The sequence below is a fragment of the Phyllosticta citribraziliensis genome (genome assembly GCF_038025025.1).
Source record: "Phyllosticta citribraziliensis strain CPC 17464 chromosome Unknown J3D65scaffold_2, whole genome shotgun sequence".
Lineage (NCBI taxonomy): Eukaryota > Fungi > Ascomycota > Dothideomycetes > Botryosphaeriales > Phyllostictaceae > Phyllosticta > Phyllosticta citribraziliensis.
In genome coordinates, this window is record NW_027117339.1 from 118,819 (window position 1) to 138,355 (window position 19,537).

Sequence of the window (19,537 nt, forward strand, 5' to 3'; positions counted from 1 at the left end):
GATGAAAAATAGGTGGGGAGGGGAGGGGAGGTGAGTGAGTTTTGCTTTGCTTCACTTTGCTTTGGCGTTGCGGGATGGCGATGGCGATGGTGATGCCGTGGTGTCTGTCTGTCTGTCCCTCGTGCTGTGTGCTTTGCTTGTGCTTCACTCTGTCTGTCTGGCTGTATCCCCACACTCCTACAGTCCTACTGCTCCTGCCACGCATGTCCATCATTTCGTCGCTGCTGCTGCTGCTGCGCTCTAAAGGCAACGGAGGGAAAGGAAGAAAAGGTCCCAAATTGATCAGAGCGGTAAAGTTGAGCCACAGATTGAGGACAGGTATCAACTCGTTTCGTCTTGGCTTCTTGTGATTTCTCCTTCTAGGTGCTCTTGGCGAGGTTAGAAAACTTGTTATATCTACTGTACGCTATCTTGCGCTCCTTTCTCCCCCGATGCTTTCTACCTTCCGCTGAACAGCACGGGTGCTCTCCACGTCCACTCGTCAATCCATCCATCTGCCGCAAAGCCATCATCGACAGGGAAGCGAATACTTACCTTGGGCAAACACTGCAAGCAAGAGAGCAAGCAAGCAAGCTACACATCCCCTTCCCCTTTCCTCAACACTTCACTCACCCACTTCCACTCCCTCCCGTGCCCACACCTAAAACCCACCCCACACCCTGCCCCAGCGGTCCACCTCGCCATACGCCGCCGACGCACACCACATGTCGTCACCAGCCGCATACCGCGCGAGGGGAAGCGAGTAAGGGAGACGCAGCCCGACGAGCACGTTGACAGGACCTTTGGGCTGATGCTTTCCTCTCTCTTTTTCCTTTGCTTTGCCTTTTCCCTTTGCCTTTGTTTCGTTCGTTTGCTCTTGGTCTTGGTCGTGGAGACTGCTGGCGTGTTGCACCGCCAGGGGACGGTCGGCGGAAAAGACTGGCGTCATGATGGCTGCGCCACTCTCGTTGCTGTTGTTGTCGTTTTCTCCAGGAGCAGCAGCAGCAGCAGCAAACAGACCCGACCACACACACACGCCGACCTCCCAGCTGCAGATGCGGACGTCGCTGCCACCATCACCCTCACCACTGTTCGTCGTCTTTTTCTTTCCACTGCCGGCAGAGTTAGGTTGAGTAGCCAGCGCGCCCCACGCTTGCGTCGACAGATTCGCCGACGTCAGGAGCGCCCACTCGACGCCGACGACATCGTCTGTGTTCGCCCTCTCGTCGACACGCCGCGAGAAGCGGACGTACGTCTTGACGTGCGGCGCAGCGAGGCCGCGCTGGGCGTCGCCCCAGCCGCTCGTTTGACGAGATGTCTGCTGCTGCTGGCCCGGAGACGCCGCGCCATCCCAGCGGCAGATATAGGGGCGAAGATAGTCAGCCTGCTTCCTCTGCGTGGCATTAGCCTGCGTCTTCGTATGGATAGAGCCGCCCGAGGCGTAGCCGTCGAGGGAGCGGCGGATCTCGGCCGGCGTGGGGAAGACGATGCGGAGGGGCGGCTTGTCGGCGTCTGCTGGCCGGGCAGCAGGACTGCTTGAGTTGGCTGACGACGATGGCGATGAGGAGGCGGCTGGTGTGGAGAGGACGCCGTGAAAGTGCTGCAGCCATTTGTCTGTTGCGCCGAGGCTGGCGATGGACGAGACTTGCGCGACCACCATGCCTTTGCCTTGGTTGTCTTCTTCTCTTGCTGCGCCTGTTGCTTTGGCGGAGTGGCTTTCAGGCCGCGCGGCGAGCACTTGTTGCAGTCCGACCCAGCCCCATGCCGTTCTGCGCGCTGCATCGCACTCGTTCAGTTTGACGCGCCCCGGCACGCTCGCCACGAGCGCAGCGCGCACGCTGCGGAAATCATGGCGCGCAATTCGATTAGCCAGCGGTCGAAGTCTAGCCCCATACGCCGAAAGGTACGCGTTCAGATCAGACCCAAAGCGCGGGCCAGACCCAATGGGATACCTCTGCTGGGATTCCGCGGAATTCGACAATGAAGTTGAGGAGTCGGGGAGCAGAGGTAGCAGTGGCGAGCGCCAGACCGCTTGCGTCATATTGGCCCAGTCCTGTGGAATCATGTTGGCCGTGTGGATGACGACCTGCGCCGTGTCATCGGCACGGAAGTGAATCAGCATCTTGGAGTGGTGGGTGCCAAAAGGCTCGGGCATATATGCCGTGATGACTTCAAGATTGGGGTATTGCTGAGCCCACACCTTTCAAAGTGTCAGCCAGGTCATGACTGAGACCCCATGGGACTCGTGGCGGAATTTGAAGAAGCGTGGGGGAGTAGATATTCCTCACCTCCATCCTCATCCTCTGCGGGTCCTCGCGCTTCCAGTTGCCGTGCACGACTTTGACTTGCGTCAAGGTCCGCGTGTCTGGATCCAAACAACTCCTAGCCAGTATCGTCAGTTTCGCCATCTCAGCGACAAGATGTTCTTCAAGCGATCGTACATGAGCCAGTCGACATCAAACATGTAGTTGAACACCCACGTCTCGGTGATTAGCGGATCGCGGAGTACGTTCTCAATGCCAACCGCATCGACATTGGCGGACGCAGGCAGGTCGCGGATGCGCGTGAGTTGAAACGGTGAGGGGACAGTTTGGGCCGTCTCCGCTGGCTTTCCATCGTTTGCCGGGGAAGTAGACGTTGTGTCGATTCGTTGTGGTGCCTCCGCCTCTGTCGCCGGTGGTGATGCCGCTTGCCGTCTTGCGGGCGGACTGACGCTGCGGTGCAAGCTCGCAATGCCACGACGCAGGCGCCGCGCTTCGGATGCGGCTGATTCGGGGCCCTCAGGCTCGACGCGACGCCTTTTGGGCGCTGGCGCATCTTGCGGAGATGCAGCGCCGGGATGCGCGGGATTTGAAGACATGGCGGTTGTGCTGGTGTCGGAGAGTCGACAGGCTAGTTGGCGTTTGACGAGCAGGAAAGGGAAGGGAAACTGAAAGCGATGGGTCCGCGGAGAGACTGGTGACTTTTCTGGGTGGTGACGGGAGTCAGAAAATGAGCGAAGGAAGGAAGGAAGGAACTGAAGGAAGGTCGACAAACGAAGACGAAGATGAAGCTGAAGCCCAAACAGGACAGGACGTCAAAAACACGAAATTAGCATGGCAACAACAAAACACACAGCATCTCGAGCAAATCGTCTCTCTTTGTGGTCACACCCTCTGCAGTCCCCCTCTCAATGACCCATCGACACCATCAACCTGGCCAACGCGCGATTCCTGTCCTAGCAAGAACAACCACAACCACCTCTTGACAGAGAAACAAAAACAGCGACGGACGACGAGAAAAAGGAAAAGCGACCAATCCCATGTGTGCTCGCCTGCTGCTCCACGACATGTGCGTCCCCATTCTCTCCCTCTCGCGGGCACACGACGCCTCAGAGACTACCTTCCTACCTACCACCCGGTGCGCGGCGTGAAATGCCAAAGGACGTCAGACCACACACACACCCGACATAACTTAGCTGCCTGAGGTGTCCGGCCATACCGTACCGTACACGCGCAACTGGAGTAGCCACGTGCATCGAGCCCTGCCCAGGAAGGCCCTGAAAGTACCAGGTCTCGCCCTCGCCCTTCTTCCCCCCCCCCCCTCTTCCCCGATCCAAGATCCCCTCGACCCCAGTCCAGTCCGGCGCCACGAAAAAGAGAGATAAGAAAAAGGTTGAGAATGACGTACACCCCTTCCCTTCGTCGTCGAGTCGTCACCGTTTGCATGCAGCAAGGCGCCTAGGGTAGGTGATCGGTTGGGAAAAGCAATCAAGCGCGCAATCAAGGTCGCAGGCAGCTGAGAAGGTACGGTAGGTAGTTGAGCAAGCCACCGGGACAAAGAGCCAGCGAATGAGAGGGCAGCGAGCGAGCGAACCACCTACATCGGTACGGTACAGGTGCCGTGCGTGTAGTGGTCGGTGGCGGCGGGCGGCGGCATAACAAATCGTGGACGAAGGAGGATGAAGGATGCCGTCCGTCCGTCCGTCCGCCCGCCCGCCACCTGAGGTACCTAGGTACCTATACTGCCTAACCTTGGTTAGCTGCGGGAGCGAGCCTGTGTGCACTACCTACGACCTTAATGGCACGTCAGGGACCGACCAACATTTCATAAATTCCACAATGGTGAATTCTGGTACTCATAGGGCCAAATCATCTGTCTGCACTAGTCAAAGGGACCGTGTCATATCGCATACGTCATTCATCATTTGCAATCTGAGCAACAATTTCATGTCCAATTCAGAAGAGAAAGAACTTGTTCTTGTGGTAGCAATCATCACAAAACAGTCGCTGATTCTCGAGTCGTCAAGAAACAAAAAAGAAAAAAATATATCAAGAGAGACTTCTTCCCTCGCCCCGTTGTAACGCCTCATGGTGACTCTTGGTCGAGTCCCGCCTGGATCCCTGAAAAAAGCAAGAACCTCATACCCCGCCCGTGTGATTGATGAGAGAACAATCTATGAATTTGCAAAACCCCACTTTTTGAACGACTTATGCCGCGCCAGCGCTGACCATGGGCCGTGAAATCCGAGTGGGCTGCTCGCCCGCACGGACGATGCGGTTGCCATAGTCGTCCTTGATGTACGCGCTGTCCTTGTTTTCGCGATTGGCCCGCTTCCAAATCTCGACCTCGCAACCGCCGCGGATGACGCCGATGCGCATCGTCGACAACAAGTTGTGGGCCGCGTTGGAGTGGTCGTACACACCGCCGTTGAACATGGCGGTGGCGTCCTTGCCGAGACCGGAGCGGATCATGGCTTTGCCACCGGGGTGGTCCTGAATGAAATCGGTGATGTCGTGAACAACGCCGGCGACGGCAATGAGGCCACGGCCATTCTTGGTCTGGTCAACGTAGTCGTCCCACTCCATGACGGGGAGCTGGTCGAGGGGCACGCCCCAGTCGAGCTTGGTGCGCTTCTGGTCGAGCTTCTTCTGAGCCTGCTGGATGCGACCCTTTTCGATTTCATTGGCACGGAACTGCTTGAGGTCGTAGGCAAGGCCGAGCTGCTTCCAGGACCAGATGCACCACTTGGTGGGGTCGTACTGGAACCACTCGATGGCGTTGCGGTAGTCGCTGGGGAACTCGTGGTGGAAGTTGTGGTATCCCTCACCGAGGGTGACGAGAGCGGTGATGACGTGGTCACGGGGAGAGTTGCGGTCGTCAAAGGGCTGGTCGCCGAGCCAGTGGGCCAGAGAGTTGACGCAGAAGGTGGCCTGCTGGACGAAAAAGGTGCGCAGGATACCGGCGTAGATGAATCCACCCCACCAGTCACCCCAGCCAAGACCAGAAACCAGGGTGGGAAAGATGAGACTCATGAAGATGACGACCTTGATGTAGTGGCGGTGCTGCCAGACAACGACGGGGTCATCGTTCAAGTCGGAGATGTCGGTCCTGCCAATACGCTTGGGGTTTTGCTTCATGACCATCCAACCAAGGTGAGAGTACAACAGACCCCTGGAGCCGTTAGCTTCATGGTGCAACGCTGGTGATGTGGGAGAAAACATACTTGCGGACGGAGTAGGGGTCCTTGTCGGTGTCGGTGTAACGGTGGTGAGCACGGTGGTCCCTGGACCACCATCTGATGGAGCCCTCGACGGCGCCGCCACCAACGGCAGCGAGGAAAATCTTGAGGGGAAGCGAGGCCTTGTAGGAGCTGTGGGCCCAGAGACGGTGGTAGCCAGCAGTGATGCCAAGACCGGTCCAGTAGTAGTAGATGATGGACCAAACGAGCGTCTTGAGGCAGAGAGGAGTCCAGAGGGCGACCAAGAGACCGGTCAAGGGAACACCGCCGATGAAGGTGACATTGAGCCAGTTGACGTGCTGATACCAGTTTTCCCAAGTGATGGGGTAGTCGGTGATGTGCTTTTTGGTCGGGTCGTACTTGGGGTTGCGATTTGGCTCCGAGGGCTTGGCCATGGGCGAGGGCTGGGTGGAAGAGAATTCAGGCTTGATGGCCTGCTCGCCGGCGACGGCCTGGTGGGAGGGCATGTTGTGGAGAAGCAGCAGCTGTCGAAGCTGGCGGGGGCGAGAAGTTGAGGACGGGCCCAGGTAGAGGTGTGTTGGTGAAAGGCGGGCGACGGGGGAGAGAAAAAGGGTCGCTGGGGAGGGGATTGGAAGGGAGGGGAGAGGGAGGGCGAGCAAGTGCTTTTGAGCGGCATCAGTCAATGACAGAAGAGATGGGTGGTGTGTTTGCAGTTCCCCGGTTTGGTTTGCCCCAACCCCAACCGCCGAGACGAAGCCGGGATGCAACTTCTCAACGGAATTGGCGCACGGACCACTACTCGTCCTCCATCGCTCCAGGTCCGGCTCTCTCTCCCGTCCACCACTACTGTACCTATGTACCATCACCACCACCACCACCACTACATCACCGATATGCGCCGACGTCTGCTCCATTCTCCTCACTCGGCCGATATCCACCCAGCTTCCAGCCATCCACCGGCACCCATTGGATTCCTCCCCGCCCGCCACCCACGGCACCTCTCAGCCCTCAGCCCTCACCTCAGCCCTACGCCCGGCCATATGCACATGTCCCTGTCACTCGTACCCGACCTCGGCTGACGCTACAAATGTACAACATGTTGTTGAGATCCATACGCCGTACTCTCTGCTTCACATGGCTTGCAACACACGCCTTCCGACTGGTCCGCTACACTTTCCAACGGCCGAATGCGCCACGCCACACCCACGACTCTCGTCCACTCCTCAACCACATGCAACCTTGCCCATCATCTGCCCGCCACCTGATACGGACGACCACTTGGTTGGAACTTGGAGTGTGTAGGCAAAGTCACAGCGACTTGATACTTGCACATGCTGCTACCCCGTCCCAAAATGCCGGGTCCTGTCCGAAGCCTCCCGACTCCGAAACGGTTGAACTGGAGGCTGGCTTGGCTGCTCCAGCTTGACCTCGTGTGCTACCATCGACACTCTACATGACCACCTGTCCCTCCTGTGAAATCACGCTCAACCTCTCTTGCAATGCTCGTGCCCTCGCTCCTTGCGCCGTCGCGCCATCGTGGCAATGGTCACGGCGGCGGCAACGGCACGGGACGCCCCAGCCAGCCTGCGGTCCGTCACGCTGTCGCCCCCTTCGACCGAAGCAAAATTCGACGGCCCAACGGCAACAAGAAACGTAGCCTTGACCACTCTATTCCAACCTCCGGCCGAGAGTGAGACTTGTCAAAACCGTCCATGACGCCTTTTATCAACAAAAACAGCATCTTGATCCGTTGACATGTCCACTTTGTTCATTTCCGTCAGGGCATGAACCAGGCCACTCTGACTCTGACGCTCTTCGAGCAACCGCCGCAGACTCATACACCTCCAAACATGTGGCAGATTGTTCCACTCGAACCCATCTCCTTTGTCCAGAACCAAGTCCACCATCTCAAACTGCGGATGGTTGCCCAGGCATGGAGCATGGCGTGACTTTCGGAGTCTCCTTTGCGATTGTCGAGCCCACGGTGATCAAGTCTCCACTCTAGACAGATCTAGCATCTCGTACCCAGCCACAGGTGGCTTGTGAGAAATTCAAGCGCAGAGCCGCACCGCCTGCTCCTGAGAAAACGCTGTTGCTTGGTTCAAGCTAAGCTGAAAATACATGGCGCGCCAGACTTTCTTCTCTCCCGCAAGGAACGCACTATACGGACGTAGGGTATCCGGATGGCGTGAGGAAGAAAGAGGCAGAGAACCTGGAATGCTTTACGGCCCCAGTTCCCGACCAATGTCCCCCGACGTGCAAGAGGTCCATGGAAGACAAATTCCAAGCTGCCTGGGAGCTCCAGCACGTGCCGGCGGAGCAAGAAAAGGTACTGGCGACTATGACGATGGGTAATCCATTTCGTCTCCGCAGTCTGCAACCCGCACTCCAGTCTGGCCCGCGGCGAGGGAGCTGCAGACCCGACCCGACCCCGGCTACCACTCTGACCAATGGCCGCCCGCTCTCCTTATCAGCACATCCCACCACCACGACCGCACACAGCACTTTTTACCAAATGCTCTGCGCCTTTGCCTCCTTTCAGCACCTCTCAACCCTGGGTGGCTTCGAAAGGGTCGCCTTCCAGCAAGGCTCCGAAGCAGTCTTCAAGTCTATCTGCTAGCACACGACTGGCGCAGTCTTCGACATATACCATGCGCCTCCATCGCTCAACCAACAAATACTGGCAGCTGAAGTCAATCCTCTTGTAATCAGTCGACGATCAAGCAGCAAAGCGCGCAGTCGGCCGCGTCCGAGCCGCGCTGTCTGCCGGTACGCGACAGCTTGGGGCGACGCTGGCGCTGATATCAATGTCTGACTCGGCAATCCAATCATTTCCGACGCCATATCGATAGCATTCACCATCCCAGATGATATATGGGACCGGGGCCACGGACATGGGTCAGCAGAAAAAAACATCGACTACCAGTCTAGCTGTCTACATTTACACTGGGCTTCGAGCTTTGTCGTTGTTTGACTCTTGTCGGCGCACAACTCGAAATTCGACGTGCCAGCAAGCTACGCCTCGCTTTGCCTCGTCTCGAGCAAGCCGGCATTGTCAGAGGAAGCGCGACGCCTCGCCACGCGCCACGAGATCTTTGCACCACCACGGCTTACCCCACGGCCGACCTACCTGCTGACAAGCAATCTTTGACGACACGCGCAGCAACAACCTGGCCTCGCCGCAAAGCAGCTAGTTGTTCATTCCGGACTGCTGGTGGTATTTCTGGTTCAAGAGCTGTGCAATTAGTCTGCTAGCCGAAGAGGTTGAAAGAGCACGGGTTCGACGTAACCCCGTTTCAAAAGTCGAAAGCCAGAAAGTGGGATCACGCTGTAAGATGGGTGTCCTTGGCTCCGGCGGAAAAGGATGGAGAAGCGTGGTTGAAGGTATGAAACGGACGTTTTTGACCAGGTGAGTTTATTTTGCCATTGAGCTTGAATGCTCAACTGCCAGCTTCTAGACTGGATCGTCTTTACGAGTCCACTGACACTGTCTAGAGAAGGACTTCTCGGGAGCTACGACTATGGTTTTCTCTTCCGTCCAAACCTACCCTTCATGCGACGGGTCCGCCGAGCGGCCCCCTTTTTTGGTCTCAACGACAGCATGCCTGTATTTCTGGCAATTCTGCTCGGCTTCCAGCACGCGCTGGCAATGCTGGCTGGAGTCATCACGCCGCCCATCATCCTTGCGTCGTCGGCCAACTTTACGACTGAGCAACAGCGCTACCTCGTCTCGACTTCTCTGATTGTTTCTGGCATCCTGTCAGCCGTGCAAATCACGCGCTTCCACATTTACAAGACGCCCTACTATCTAGGAACGGGCCTCCTCTCCGTCGTGGGCACGTCCTTTTCCACCATCACCGTCGCTTCGGGTGCGCTGTCTCAAATGTACAGCTCTGGCTTTTGCCCGACGGACGCCAGCGGCACCAAGCTGCCTTGCCCCGAGGGCTACGGCGCCATCATCGGCACCGCCGCGCTGTGCGGGCTCCTCGAAGTCTTCATGTCGTTCCTGCCACCGCGGACGCTCAAGCGGCTCTTCCCGCCCATCGTGACGGGGCCGACAGTCATGCTGATAGGCGTGTCGCTGATCCAGACGGGCTTCGAGGACTGGGCGGGCGGCAGCGGTGACTGCTTCAGCAACCCAGTGGGCACATCAGCACTCTGTCCGTCGACGTCTGCGCCGCGGCCTCTCCCCTGGGGATCGCCCGAGTTCATCGGGCTCGGGTTCCTCGTCTTCGTGACGATCATCCTGTGCGAGCGGTTCGGATCCCCCATCATGAAGAGCACGGCCGTCGTCATCGGGCTACTGACGGGCTGCATCGTTGCGGCGGCGTGCGGCTACTTCGATCGCTCCGGCATCGACGCGTCGCCCGCGGCCTCGTTCATCTGGACACACACGTTTCCGCTGAGCATCCACGGGCCGCTGGTGCTCCCGCTCCTCGCCGTCTTCATCGTCTGCGCGATGGAGGCCATCGGCGACATCACAGCGACGTGCGACGTATCGCGGCTCCCCGTGCACGGCGCGACCTTCGACAGCCGCATCCAAGGCGGCGTGCTGGCCGACGGGCTCAACAGCATCATCGCGGCGCTGGCCACCATCACGCCGCTGTCCGTCTTCGCGCAAAACAACGGCGTCATCGCGCTGACGCGCTGCGCCAACCGCGGCGCGGGCCTCGCCGCCGCCGCCTGGCTCGTCGTCATGGGCGTCTTCGCCAAGTTCGCCGCCGCCCTCGTCGCCATCCCCTCCCCCGTCCTCGGCGGCATGACGACGTTCCTGTTCGCCAGCGTCGCCGTGTCCGGCATGCGCATCGTCGCCACGGTGCCGTTTACGCGCCGCAACCGCTTCATCCTGGCCGCCGGCCTCGCGCTCGGCTTCGGCGCCACACTCGTCCCGTCGTGGTTTGATCGCGTCTTCCCCGACCGCTCGGGCAATCAGGGGTTGCAGGGCCTCTTCGACGCCATCGTGCTGGTGCTCGAGACGGGGTTTGCGGTCACGGCGTTCGCGACGCTGCTTCTCAACCTGATCATTCCGGAGGAGGAGCCCGAGGCGGACGAGGAGGTCGTCGTCCCCGTCGAGAGCGAGCTTGTTGCGGATGAGCACGAGGACGGCGAGGCGGGCGTTGATGTGGAGAAGGCGGGCAGTGTTGCGAAGGGGGCGAGTGGGGAGGTGGTGCAGACGCAGACGGCTGCCGGGGGTGCGGCGGGGAGTAGGTAGAAGAGACGGACGGAAGAGTAAGGCGAAATGCAAGTAAGAAAGAAAGAAGAGAGAGATGGGGTCCACGTAGATAGAGATACATAAAGTGCAGTAGTACATGGCATGTATAGACTGGTACGTACAGCAGAGAGACAGAGAGAGACATAAAAAGCACAAGACATAAGATCTCAATGACCCATTCCCATTAATTCAAGATGCTTTCATTGTGCTGCTTGCTCTTTTGCAATACATACTGGTCCAACTACTCCTACCACCACCACAGCTCGGCTCACCACAGCGCAGTAACGACGACAATTAACAATGACAGCAGCAGCAGCAGCAGCAGCAGCAGCGTACAACTAGCTACATAGGTAGATAAGTAGGTACCTCTGCTGCTCTGTTCGGCAATACCACCACCAGACATTGGCATCCACTTCCTGTGCCTGCCTGCCTCCCTCCGCGGCTCCCCATCCATCGCCCATCGCCCTTCATCTCATCTCATCTTAGACCTCCTACCTACCTCACCCAGGTACTCTGCCTGCTAAGTACTCACCTTCTCCCCACCGCCGAACAACAACAACAGATCGACAACGGCGCAGAAAGAAGCGCACGGCGGGTGGCCCTTTCAATCGACAATCGATGGAAACGACGGAGGCCCCCCCCCCCCCCCCCCCCCCCCCCAAAGACAGAGGAAAAGTTGAAAGGGGCTTGCTTGGGACGAGTTACTACTACTGCTACTACCGTACTACTACTACTACTACTTTCACTGCTACTACTGCTGCTACCTTACTACCGCCGTTACCACACCGCTGCTAGCATACCAATCAAACAACGCTCAAACGAGCACCACCACCATCTCGGCCGCCACGACGAAAACAAAAAAAACAAGCCGTTGATTGAGTGGCCCAAGAAGACGGAAGGCGAAGAAGGGAAAAACGAAGACGAAGAAGAATTTTGAGAAGGAAAAGAAGAAGAAGAAGAAGAGAAGTGGGAATAAGACGACGGACTACTACTACCACCACGACTGCTGCTGCTGTCGTCGCCGCAAAACGACTTGAAAAGTGCCAAAAAGCACAGAAAAAGAGCCACTGCCTGACTGACTTGTAAACTAAGATCTCCCCCCCCCCATCCGTCCATCCGTCCGTTCGATCGTTTCGTTCGTGAGTGACATGTGTAGAGGTAAGAGAGAAGAAGAAGAAGAAGAAGAAGCGAAAAAGCAAAAAGGGGGGATAGAGAAGAGGAAGAGGAAGAAGAAGAGCCGCCTCGTCATCGCATCAGCCTCCGCCGACAACAACGACAACGACAACGAAGAAGTCGAAGAAGAAAAACAAGACTAAAACGCGGAAACCGACTGCTAACCTCTCACCAGCCATCGCACGCAAGGATGCCTCCCTCCTACACCTCCGCGCTCTCCTCGCGAACAAAAAAAAAAAAAAAAAAAAAGCCGCAAGACGGAAGGGAAGAAAAAAAAAAAACAAAACGACAACAAAGATGAGAAAAATGTCGTTGAAACAATGATTGCTTGCTCGCCGCACCGCGCCCTGCAATACAACAGATTTCCGTCCGTCCGTTCGTTTGGTGGTATTGTCTTCGGTCACACCGAAAAAGACGTCGTTTGCGTCCATCCCATCCCATCCAGCATCGTCACGCCGCTTTTTGCGTCGTGATCGATTCGAGTTATAAGCATGCCTGCCTGCCTCTCTTTTTCTTTGTTTCCCCACCACACCCTCCCGCGCCTGTCGTGTTCTTGGATGCGTTTTTGCTTGCGTGCTTGCTTGCAGAGAAGATGCCCAGCTTTTGTCGAATCAAAAATAAATGTCGCGCCCGATCTCCGCACTTTATTGCGTGGGCGACACCCACAGGACGAGCTTCGGACAGCGCGCAATGGCATCCTCCAACGAGGCGTCGTTTTCAATGGGATAGTAGATGCCATCGGCCTCGTCGCGGTACTCGATGAGCAATTCTTCTCTTAACGCATCCTTGCCTCCGTTCTCCAGCGCGCGGCGCTCCTGCAATTTCTTGTACAGGTCGCCGAATCGGAAGTATGCGGGCATGCGGATCACGACGCAGTTGTCCTCTTCTAGCCATACCTTGATCTTGTGCGCTCCGACGCCGGTGCCGCCTTGGTTGGAGCCCATGGAGGATTGGGTGATGGCGCTGTTGTTTCGCTTCATGGGCGGTTGGGATTGGTGTGAGGGGTGTGACCCGTGCGACGCGTGCGATTGGTGAGGGTGGAGGGATTGCGCTTTTGATACCTGGCGCGTGTGATTGCTGCCTCGCAGGTTTCCAGTCGACGACTGCCGCGAAGCGCCGGCCGAGTGATCTGTCGCCGACTGCTGAGACGCCCCCGAGAGCCTGTAGCCGTCGGCGCTTACAGTCGGGTCGATTTCGTAGTCGTCGTTCCGCGGTCTGAAAAACTGGCACACCAAATCCGAGCGTGTGACATGGGGGCCAAGCTTGAGCAAATTCTTGATGTAGTCGTCCAGATTTGCGCGCCGACCATTCGTAATGTTGTCGGTGACGTACGTGACCGGGCCCGGCATGTACGGCAGCGTCCTTTCCACCCCTTCTACCTGGCCAGCCTCGAGCGGGAACGCGTTGATGAGTTTGATTTGCAAGTCGTAAAAGTCTTGATATAATCGCGAGAGCTCCCAGCATGTGCCATCTTCCATTTGACATTCGACGATGAACCAGAAGATGTCGTTCGCAAAGCAGTACCGCGGCACGCTGGCGCTGACGGGCGCGGCGAGTTTGGGTTGAGGCTCGGGTTCGTGCGACTTGCGGTAGCCGTAGTTTTGCGCGGCGCTTCCGGCGCGAGAGTGAGACTGTGGACTGCGGTCAGCACACCATTGGCCATCTCTCCGAATCGCACCTACATTGCCGTTGTACCCGTTGGCGCCATTGCTGCGGGTGCTCGTCCTATCGGCGCCCTGCTGCGTTTGCGGCGTATTCGCATCGAGCTTACCAAGAGGGATGCTACCATTCTTGTATTCTGCCGCCATCTTCTTCCACTCCTCGACGCGGGGTACGCCAGCGGCGCGCACAGCTTCATGCGGGTCGGGCACTGCCTGGCCGGTCGTCATGTCGCGAATTTCGATAAAGGAGACGGGAATGAGACCGGGGCCGCCCAGGCGCGTAATGGGTTTTGCGACGAACCATTCCGGGTTGGATTGGGCGATGACGATGATGGCCTCGCCCTCCTTGGCTTCGAGCTCGTCGGGGCGCTCGGCCTTGAAGTCGTACATGACGACGCCGTAAACCATGGCGCCGGTTCCCTTCATAGATTTGGAGATGCGCAGTGGTTTCGCGTCGTGCTCAGCCGAAGTCTTTTCTGCGTAGCCAGAGTCGTGACCGGCGCTCGGTAGGTTGCCGATCTCAGCGACGGATCCGCCGCTGTCCCTGACGGTTTTGCCGACAATGTCAAAGTACTTTACTGGAACGAGGCCGCGGGTGCCGTGCAGCGGGTTGCATGCCTCGTACCAATCGGGGTCGTTTTCGCGGCCGACGACGTGCAAAAAGTCGCCTTGGGTGAAGCTGAGATAATGGTCTTGTTCGGGGGCCTGGTAATCGTAGAGAGCTTTAATGACCTGGGGGTCGCGATGGGTTAGCGAGAGTGGCAGTAATTTCGGAATTACGGTGCAAATCCCAGGGATGGTGGTAAGGCTGGGCTGGGGGGTCGGATTGCTTTGGCTCGCAGTCGCAGGCAGTCGGCGGCGCGGCGGGCGGGCAGACAGGCATTGGCGAGGCTCTGGGAAGGTATCCGTACCTTTTTCGGTGGCACGATGGCTATGGCATCTTTTGGAGGAATGGAAATGTGCTGCGGCTTGAGGTCCGCTTTGTTGTCGCTGCTCTTGATGGATCTCCGGAACTAGGACTCGTGTCAGCTGGCGCACAGGGTCCACAGACCACAGACGACCCCTCGGCGGTGCGGTGGGTGGGCGCGCAGAGCGGACTGACCTTCACCATGGCGATTCGGCGTGAGAGGAGCGCTCCAGCGGGGTGAAGCAGCGACGAGGGCGACGGGCTGACGGGCGTGTAACGGTGAGAAGTGTGATGCGACGGGGCCGGACTGGGCGAGTACGTAAGGTAGGTAGCCTGGGCGAGGGAGGTGGTGGTTGGAGAGGTGGTGAGGGCGAGGAGGAGCAGACCTGACCAGACTGGACTGGACTGGCTGGCTGGCTGCTGGCTGCTGGCTGCTGGCTGCTGGCTTCTGGCTGGCTGGCTGGCTGGACCGATGGGGCTTGGGGCTCTCGGTGCCGGTGCAAGGTTGTGGGCGCGGGCGGCGTCGCAGGCGGGCTCAGGAATGGGTGGCCGGGGATGGATGGATGGATGATGACACGAAGGAAGATGAGAGCGGTCTTCTCTTCTATCGAGTCCTCTTTGTTGCCGTCGTCATTGGATTGGGCGCAAATCAAGACTCCAGCAACGGCACCGAACCAACAAAGGCGGCACACTCGCGCGCGCCTCGTGCTCCAAGCCACGGCGACACGCAACAATGGAATAAATGTATACACAGTCTGTGCGGCGATGGACCCGGCTCCACCGTTGAGCGACTCTCTTCCTACGCGCCCAACTGCACATGCGTCCGACGTCATGGCGGGGGTGCTCCATGTCCTCGCAATTCAAGACTCCAAGCCTGTCATTACTACTGCCTCTAACGTCTGACTACCCCTCTCCATTTGTCACCTCTGCTCAGTCCCTCGTCCGCGCATGACGCTCGGCTGCAACGGAAGCCCTCAGTTTCGGACAAAGCGACCCTCTACATGTCGACGTCGACATGCGCCAAGTCGGCCCAACCATCAACCTGATTGCGGCCCTTGACATCCGACGCACGCCTCACGCTCCATCGCCCGCCTGTCGTGGCTCCCACCCATGGGCCAAGCCACCAAGGAACGCCCTGCCGCTGCTAGCGGCGCTGACGCTGACGCGCATCCATCTCCCCAGCTTGACCCACTTCCGCACGCTACGGTCCGAGCTGCAGAGCCGCTTGACCCATCGCCATTCTATTATAGTCCTTCGTCGCAGGGAGCCCTCCTTCACATCTGACCCTTGAGATCGACGCGTCGGAATGCTTGCGCCTTGGCCTGCGCAAAGAGCTGTGCCGATTGCCCGCTGCTGTGGAACACCACCACGTCGTCGCTCTTTTGCTCCAAAAAGTCTTGCGCTCCCCGGTCACACAGAAACTGGAGGCAGTCTTGGAAGCTCTCAAACCCCAGCTCGTCCGTGAGGAATCTGATGTCAAGATGCGGTTTGTACCTGCCACGCGTCAGCTCGCGTCATCTTGCCACGCCCGACGGGACTCACGCTTTGCACATGTTAGCCAGGGCCGCCAGGCGCTCACGCAGGATGAACATGTCCATCAGGTAAGCGCCCATGTTGGGCGTGTCGAGGTACAGTCTGAAGAATTTGTGGTAGTTGCCCAGCGCCAGAGCAGAGCGCACGTCGAGCGCGTGCTTGACTGCCGGCTGAGACTTGTCTGCAGAGGTTAAATCGGCCAGAACCTCGTTCATGTCGGTTCGGTTTTGCGTGTATATGAAGTAGAGAATACGATATGCCAGAAATTCCGCCGGGTGGCCGCCGAGATTCAGGGCGTAGAGTGCACGCAGCTGCGTCTGGCACTGATTATACTCACCAAGGTCGCCCTTTTCCAGCGCGATGCGCGCGTGGATCTCGTAGACCGTCACGGTAAACTCATTCTTGATGTGTTGAACAGTCAGGTCCTGGCGGAGCGACTTGAACTGGTCGCAAATGTACGCGTAGTTTCCTTCCTTTTTCCACTTGGCCTTGAGATGCTCCAGCGTCTTCTCCAGCACTGGCAGCGGACGAACCGTCTCCGGCTTGGGCGGGGCCGTCAGGCGAAGATATCGCTTTTCCAGGTTCTGGCAGATGCCGACGACCGGCCCGTCGTTGACGTCGCTTGGCGAGTCGTCGCGCGACGACGCGTTCCAAGGATGCGGCGAGCGGGGTCCGGCCTTGTCGCTCTCGAATCGTTGTCGTCGTCTCTCCAGGTCCGTCATGTACTTACTTGAGCCGTTGGGAGGGCTGATGTGGTGGCGCTTCTCCATGCGGTCGGACAGGCTGCGTACTACGGGTGAGGGGGGTTCAATGCGATCTTCAATCCTTCGTTTGTTAGTTCTCCTCCACGGTGGCAACGACTCATCATCAGCATTGGTAATGCCCTCGGGCGATTTGCGCTTCTTGGCCGAGGGGCCGTCACCGTCCTTCATGGTCTTTTCTGGGGTCGCATTGTTGTTCCTCCAGGGTGCTCTGTCAAGGTTGGCCGTCTTGGCTCGGCGGTCTAAAATGAGCTGTTGCGGCAGCGGGTGGCTATCCCAGTCGGTCGTGTACAGCGCATTTGCTTCGGTAGCCTCGGTGATGACCTTTTTGAGCGTCTTCTCTAGTTCTTCACGGGTGATGCCGGCTTGCATGGCCTCGGGGGCGAAGGAGCGCTGGACGTAGAGGCGAACAGATGGAGGCCACTTTGGGGGAGCAGAAGCAGGGGGTGGTGGGGCAGAGTCGGGTTTGTCAAACGAACGACGAGCAGAGACGGCATTGTAGGCGGGCGCGGGGGCTGAGGGTCAAGTCAGCAGCGCGACGAACAAGGGCGCGTTGAGGACTTACGATTCATGGAAGGCGTAGCTCCAGCGGCCGGACGCCACGGAACCGAGGCGGACATGATGTAGCAAAGGTGCGTACGCAGGAGAGCAACGAAGATGACAAGCCGGCGGGACAGTAAGAAGGTGGACGGTGATGTGGTCGTGGGAGAGGGTAGGTGTTTGGTAGGAAGGGAGTTCAGTGGTGAGTCGGTGCGCGCCCGAAGACTCGGCCGGCTTAGCGAACCAAACGGCCGCGTCTTGGCGCTGACGGCACGCGCCCAAGGAAGCGGTCCGGGTCGACAGCTCTCGAGCTGCACCGCTGCGTCCAGTCTTCCTTCAATGTTTCTTCACCAGCTGGACCTGACCACTGCCCTGCGTCCTGAGTTGTCGCCAGACGAGACGCTGCTCTTTGTCCAGGATGCCGTTGGCCTGTACCAAGGGTGAGCAGCGCACGCACGCGACGCGACGTGAGCTTGACTAACCATCACCGTGTTGCTAGAAAGTACAAGCTGCCCAATTACCAGGACGGACACGCCTACTTGACCTCGCACCGTGCTTGTTATGTCGACAACAAGGAGCCTCGCAAACACTCCGTCGCCCTGAATCTAAAGGATGTCGAGAGACCCGAATTCTACGTGTGGCTCGCTCTGCTTGCACATCCTTGACCGAATGCTAATGGCGCAACTCAGGCCGGCTTTTTAAAGTCATCTCCCAAGGTCACTCTGTATCCAAAGCCAAACAAACGCCCAAATCTGTCCTTGCGTGGTCCAGCGCATTCTCCCAGCTTCACCCCGTCGTCCACACCTCCGCGCCGTGGCAGTCCGCTGCGGCCAGCTCCTCCACCCCCACCAACCGCTTCTGCGACCTGGATATGTCCGATATGCTCCTTTTCCAATCCCGTTCCCTCCAACTTTGACCCCGCCATCGCCAATGCAAATACGCCGCTCCCCCCATGTCTGGCTTGTGGGCTCAAGCCACCGTTGGTGCACCTCATCAAAGCCGCCATAGCTGCCAACAGACAGGCCCAGCCAGAGACCATTCCCTCGCCCACAGCCGACCAAGATTCATTCGGTCGTGGCTCAGCAAACAGTGGCACATCGCCAAGGTCATCTGCCTTTCAATGTCCCAGATGCACGTTTCAAAATCACCCTTCCCTGTTGAGTTGCGAAATGTGTGGCGCCTCTCTGGTGACTTCAACGGACCCGGAGCTTGAATTTTCAAGACCTAGAAGATCGGATTCTCCAGCGCCAGTCCTCAGTGGAGCCCCACCTAGCGATGATGGACCGGAATGCATCAAGTTTTCGTTTCGAGCTGGTGGCGAAAAGATATTCTACGAGAGGTTGAAAAGCGCCCTCGTGCAGCGCAAGTGGCTGCTTCAAAGCGCCCCACCGGTTCCCAAGCCTGCCGACGATGGTGTGGCATCGGGAGTGGATTCGACTGGGCTTCCTATACGGAACAAGGTTGTTGGCATCGCGGGTCTTGAAAGACGTGGTTTTGAGCAGCGCAAGAACAACGAGGTCATGATCGGAAATGCCTTTGAAGACTTGGAAGCCTTGATGACCTCGGCAAAGGAAATCATCGCTCTGGCCGAGCAATTCGCTGGCCAGGCAAACATCAATGGAAATGGAAACCCGGAGGCCAATGCGGTTCTCTCGCAATCCGCCAACGCCCTGGGTCTCGTCACGACCAAAGACATGCTGGGTTCCGGGTCGGACTCGTTGTACATTTCGGAACTGGCCAGGAACATTGCAGAATTTCTCACCGATGACACGACGGGCGTACTCAGACGCGAGGGAGGCATCATGAGTCTAGTAGATCTTTGGGCCGTCTTCAACCGAGCTCGAGGCGGGGTGGAGCTCGTCAGTCCCACAGACTTTGAGAGGGCGGCGCAGATGTGGGACAAGCTCAAGTTGCCCGTCCGCCTCCGGCGATTCAAGAGCGGACTTTTAGTGGTACAAGGACGAGATCGCACAGACGAAAAGACTGTCGCCAGCCTGCTCGGTTGGTTACAGGAGCTGCACTCGATTCCGCCCAAGGCAGAGGTCGCCTGGGACTGGTGTCACTATGGCCAAGGAGTCACAGCACAGGAAGTTGCCGAGAATTTTGGCTGGAGTGTTGGAGTCGCAACGGAGGAACTGGAGATGGCGGAGGAAAAGGGAGCACTGTGCCGAGATCAGGGACTCGACGGGCTGCGATTCTGGGAGAACTGGCTGGTCAAGCTACCGCCTGTCGAGGGTACAGATGCGCTGACCATCCATTTTCCCCAACCGGAGTATGAGTAGGCCTGGGCTGGAATCTGGAGTGGACCTG

The 19,537-nt window shown here is 58.2% G+C and overlaps 9 protein-coding genes across 9 annotated transcripts; 3 read left to right on the forward strand and 6 right to left on the reverse strand.

Moving 5' to 3' along the window:
* The first annotated feature begins 1 nt into the window (after window position 1).
* J3D65DRAFT_612136 (uncharacterized protein) lies at window positions 2–507 on the forward strand. Its single transcript, XM_066798992.1, has one exon. It carries the CDS (start codon window positions 75–77, stop codon window positions 348–350), a length of 276 nt encoding a protein of 91 aa, XP_066658255.1. The 5' UTR covers window positions 2–74; the 3' UTR covers window positions 351–507.
* J3D65DRAFT_194111 (putative tyrosyl-DNA phosphodiesterase) lies at window positions 428–3,256 on the reverse strand. Its single transcript, XM_066794368.1, has 3 exons — window positions 2,421–3,256; window positions 2,268–2,361; window positions 428–2,179 (listed from the first exon to the last, which is right to left on the reverse strand). The coding sequence occupies exons 1-3, from the start codon at window positions 2,837–2,839 to the stop codon at window positions 641–643; spliced, it is 2,052 nt and encodes a 683-aa protein (XP_066658256.1). The 5' UTR covers window positions 2,840–3,256; the 3' UTR covers window positions 428–640.
* Window positions 3,257–4,101: 845 nt separating this feature from the next.
* J3D65DRAFT_612141 (delta-9 fatty acid desaturas-like protein) lies at window positions 4,102–6,319 on the reverse strand. Its single transcript, XM_066798993.1, has 2 exons — window positions 5,465–6,319; window positions 4,102–5,412 (listed from the first exon to the last, which is right to left on the reverse strand). Exons 1-2 carry the CDS (start codon window positions 6,301–6,303, stop codon window positions 4,449–4,451), a joined length of 1,803 nt encoding a protein of 600 aa, XP_066658257.1. The 5' UTR covers window positions 6,304–6,319; the 3' UTR covers window positions 4,102–4,448.
* Window positions 6,320–8,676: 2,357 nt separating this feature from the next.
* Window positions 8,677–10,821, forward strand: J3D65DRAFT_194190 (permease family-domain-containing protein). The gene is made up of 2 exons (XM_066794369.1): window positions 8,677–8,849; window positions 8,936–10,821. The coding sequence occupies exons 1-2, from the start codon at window positions 8,776–8,778 to the stop codon at window positions 10,650–10,652; spliced, it is 1,791 nt and encodes a 596-aa protein (XP_066658258.1). The 5' UTR covers window positions 8,677–8,775; the 3' UTR covers window positions 10,653–10,821.
* A 513-nt stretch (window positions 10,822–11,334) lies between these two features.
* On the reverse strand, window positions 11,335–12,073 carry J3D65DRAFT_612146 (uncharacterized protein). Its single transcript, XM_066798994.1, has one exon. The coding sequence runs from the start codon at window positions 11,766–11,768 to the stop codon at window positions 11,430–11,432; it is 339 nt and encodes a 112-aa protein (XP_066658259.1). The 5' UTR covers window positions 11,769–12,073; the 3' UTR covers window positions 11,335–11,429.
* On the reverse strand, window positions 11,748–12,363 carry J3D65DRAFT_194208 (uncharacterized protein). The gene has a single exon (XM_066794370.1). The coding sequence runs from the start codon at window positions 12,254–12,256 to the stop codon at window positions 11,906–11,908; it is 351 nt and encodes a 116-aa protein (XP_066658260.1). The 5' UTR covers window positions 12,257–12,363; the 3' UTR covers window positions 11,748–11,905.
* A 106-nt stretch (window positions 12,364–12,469) lies between these two features.
* On the reverse strand, window positions 12,470–15,226 carry J3D65DRAFT_643990 (uncharacterized protein; the record flags this gene model as incomplete). Its single annotated transcript, XM_066802121.1, has 3 exons — window positions 12,470–14,218; window positions 14,398–14,491; window positions 15,222–15,226. The coding sequence occupies 3 exons, from the start codon at window positions 15,224–15,226 to the stop codon at window positions 12,470–12,472; spliced, it is 1,848 nt and encodes a 615-aa protein (XP_066658261.1).
* A 441-nt stretch (window positions 15,227–15,667) lies between these two features.
* J3D65DRAFT_643991 (SAC3/GANP domain protein) lies at window positions 15,668–17,307 on the reverse strand (the record flags this gene model as incomplete). The annotated part of the gene is made up of 3 exons (XM_066802122.1): window positions 15,668–15,887; window positions 15,936–17,202; window positions 17,253–17,307. The coding sequence occupies 3 exons, from the start codon at window positions 17,305–17,307 to the stop codon at window positions 15,668–15,670; spliced, it is 1,542 nt and encodes a 513-aa protein (XP_066658262.1).
* A 259-nt stretch (window positions 17,308–17,566) lies between these two features.
* On the forward strand, window positions 17,567–19,509 carry J3D65DRAFT_643992 (EAP30/Vps36 family-domain-containing protein; the record flags this gene model as incomplete). The annotated part of the gene is made up of 3 exons (XM_066802123.1): window positions 17,567–17,667; window positions 17,727–17,862; window positions 17,917–19,509. The coding sequence occupies 3 exons, from the start codon at window positions 17,567–17,569 to the stop codon at window positions 19,507–19,509; spliced, it is 1,830 nt and encodes a 609-aa protein (XP_066658263.1).
* Window positions 19,510–19,537: the final 28 nt, after the last annotated feature.